Raw genomic sequence first — 3215 nt, 5'->3', positions numbered from 1 at the left:
ACTAATTTAACCTTCATTAGTTGTAGACGATGAGTAAGTGGTTGGATTGCCTGATGATTGTTATCGATACTCCCCTATAGTCTAGGATGCTTACCATGATTGAGATAATATTTACTATCACTCTCTGTTGCCTATTTCCCTCGTTGATCCGGGTTGGTAAAATCAAGAAAAGTATAATGCATTAAAATTCTTTTTAAGGAATGCATCTAAAAATAAGAAAGGAAAAGGCAAAAACATCAGGATATGCTCATTATGTGCATCTGCAAATTTTACTCATTCCAGTTATTCATCTTATCAGCTATTATGCTTAATTATATTTTGGCAAAGGCCCTCTTTATAATTATTCAGTTTCAATGCACATGCACTTTTCTCTGGCATCTGTCAATGATTTGCAATAGATATAATTGCATGCTAGTTATGTTGTTCTATTTTTACTCTAAGTATATTCTTGTGATTGAGTTCCCTTTAACAATAGCAGTTTTGCGGTAAAACTCATTTTGGTCTCAAACCATGTGCATTGCGAATGTACTGCATTTTTTTTCAGCATGTCATCTGAGAAATGATAGTAACAGTAGATCTTAACTTGCAGTCCCTACATGTGGTCACCAGAAGGGAATCCAATCTTGAGAGAATATGCAATAATGGTCCGAAAACCACATTCTGCCATGGAAAATGATTCTTTGGGTTCAAGATGCTGTTCATGCTCAACTGAGCACTCTCCTGTTAGCTCTCCCATTGCCCTACGATGCAGGTCTACAAGACTAAGCAATTTATTAAACAAGACTGAAGTGCTAGATCGATACATCGATAGAGAGCATGAAGATACCATTGCAAATGAGAAACAGAAGCATTACTCCCCTGCCACATCTATGGTTTCTAATTGGGGGAGGCCACCTCGACCCCAATCTACTGTACCATCTTTGCCAAAATCAATGAAACAGATCACTGAGACCTATTCAGGTGTGGACTTAAAGGATGCCTGCCTTGGACAACTTGCTCAAGATGGTACAGGAGACACATGCAAGATTGTAACTCTGTGCAATACGAGTAGAAACCATGTAAGCTTGTCAGAAGTTTTTGAGAGATTTCTATATTCAGAAGATTATAAATCAGAAAGTGCCACATCCGTTGAAGATATTTACGAAGATTTGCAAGATGTGAGACCTCCAAATGTTTTTTGCCACTCCACCTGTCCTATTTCAGGTATGACCTCAAGATGCTCCATTGCACACTCATGCCTTCGTGATGCTTCTCAATATTTTCATCATGATAACTTGGATTTTGCACCAGGGGAGCAAGAAACTGATGACAGGTTGCTTCAAAGAGCTAAAGAAGTTGAATCAAGGTTTATTGTTCCTTCTGGAGATGAATATGAATTCAGCGTGCTCAGAGATAAGCGATTAAGCTCAAATGACATGTTACAATTGATCCAGCGTTTGACTGAAGATAGGAAACAACTAGCCCATGAACTATCTTCGCAGATTAAGGCACGTGTTACAGAAAGATGTACCGCCAAAGAGCAATATAAAGAATCAAAGAAAGAATTGGACACCAGAACTAGGAGGCTGGAGAAGGAGAAGAGTGAATTACAAATTACTCTGGAGAGAGAGATGGACAGAAGGTCACAAGATTGGTCTGTCAGGCTATTGAGATTTCAATCTGAAGAAGAGAGACTACATGAACGGGTGAGAGAACTTGCAGAGCAGAATGTCTCATTTCAGAGAGAAGTTACTTTTCTTGAAGGGGAGGTAACTAGGGTTTCGATGAGAAGACGGGATGGTGCTTACCCGTTGGGTTTGAAGGGGATGGAGGAGAGCAGGAGAGGTGGTCCTCGGCGTTGGCGTCAGGGGCGGCGGCGGCTCCTCCTCCGTGGGGGGTGACGGTGGCGAGGGCTTCGGGGACGAATCGGCGTTGGGAGGAGGCGGTAGCGCGTCGGGGCGGCATCGGGAGGAGGCGGCGGCGCGTCGGGGTGGCATCAGGAGGAGGCGGCGGCGCGTCGGGGTGGCGGCGCGTCGGGGCTCGGGTGACTGAAGCGAACGAGGAGGTGACGCTAGGGTGAATAGAGGAACGAGGATACAGCTAAGTGTTGGAGATAAATATAGGAGACGTATTAGTACCGGTTCTAGTTAGTAACCGGTACTGATACTAGTATCAGTGTCGGTTATATGTACAATCGGTACTGATAGTTGAAGTATCAGTGCCGGTTCTCGGTTACTACATAGAACCGGTACTGATACTAGTTTTTTTAGCAAATATTCTTCTATTGTTAAATTCCCTAGAAGTATAATAAATAGTTTTAATATTATAAAATAAATGTTTTAATCTGGAAAATAGTTTTAGAAAATCCAAATTAATTCTTATAATATTTAAAAATGTTTTGTTTGACAAAATAAATGCTGTAATATGCTTTGTTGCATATAAAATTAGTTTTAATTCTAGAAAAATGCAAATAAATTTTATAAAATCTTTTTAACTTGTTTTATGTTGAAAAATAATTCTAAAAAATTTCAAAAAAAAAATATTTAGGCCTTTTAAAATCTATATGCACTCGATATAAATTAAAGCATATTATTACATCATCCATACATATTCTTGATACAAAATAAAGCTTAACCTAAATATTATACAAATTTCACCAAATACATGAAAGCTGCTTTCACTAAACGATTAATGCTTCGTTATGGTCGCGGCGTATGTAGGTAGCTTCCGCAGTGTCATCAATGAGAGGCAGTTCGACATTCTCTCCAAAAGGAGGCAGGTCTTCGAATTTATCGCAGTCTTCGTTGTCGACAACATCCTCAACACCGCCAATCTTTCTGTTTCCTCGATGAACCACGTGACGCTCCTCCTTGTTAGTTGGGTCCGGGTCCTTTACATAGAAGACTTGTGCAATATCGTTGGCAAGCACGAATGGTTGTTCTCTGTATCCGACGAGTTTGAGGTCCACGGTAGTCATACCGTACTTGTCGACCTTGACTCCCCTTGGGAATCTGACCCATTGGCACCGAAACAGAGGGACCATCAACTCGCCATATTCAAGTTCCCAAATCTCCTCTATGAATCCATAGTAGATCTCCCTGTTGCCAGCGCAGTCACAGGCATCAGTACGGACACCGCTATTTTGGTTAGTGCTCTTGTTGTCTTGTGCTCGCGTATAAAATGTATAGCCATTAATCTCGTATACTTGGAATGTGCGAATCATAGTTGACGGGCCA

The 3215-nt window shown here is 40.9% G+C and overlaps 1 protein-coding gene across 1 annotated transcript; it reads left to right on the top strand.

Annotated features, from left to right (window-relative positions):
- Positions 1 to 596: 596 nt before the first annotated feature.
- LOC133889427 (uncharacterized) lies at positions 597 to 1880 on the top strand. Its single transcript, XM_062329954.1, has 2 exons — positions 597 to 1203; positions 1291 to 1880. Exons 1-2 carry the CDS (start codon positions 597 to 599, stop codon positions 1878 to 1880), a joined length of 1197 nt encoding a protein of 398 aa, XP_062185938.1.
- Positions 1881 to 3215: the final 1335 nt, after the last annotated feature.

This window comes from Phragmites australis, chromosome 13 (assembly GCF_958298935.1).
Source record: "Phragmites australis chromosome 13, lpPhrAust1.1, whole genome shotgun sequence".
NCBI lineage: Eukaryota > Viridiplantae > Streptophyta > Magnoliopsida > Poales > Poaceae > Phragmites > Phragmites australis.
The sequence above is the reverse complement of the archived record's forward strand: the minus strand, read 5'-3'. Positions and strand labels throughout refer to the sequence as shown.

What these genes read in the sequence shown, in the direction of transcription:
- LOC133889427 (XM_062329954.1), top strand. Translation starts at nt 597, where the DNA reads ATGTGGTCACCAGAAGGGAATCCAATCTTGAGAGAATATGCAATAATG. An exon ending in CTCCACCTGTCCTATTTCAG is followed by an intron (nt 1,204 to 1,290) that starts GTATGACCTCAA and finishes ATTTTGCACCAG; the next exon opens with GGGAGCAAGAAACTGATGAC.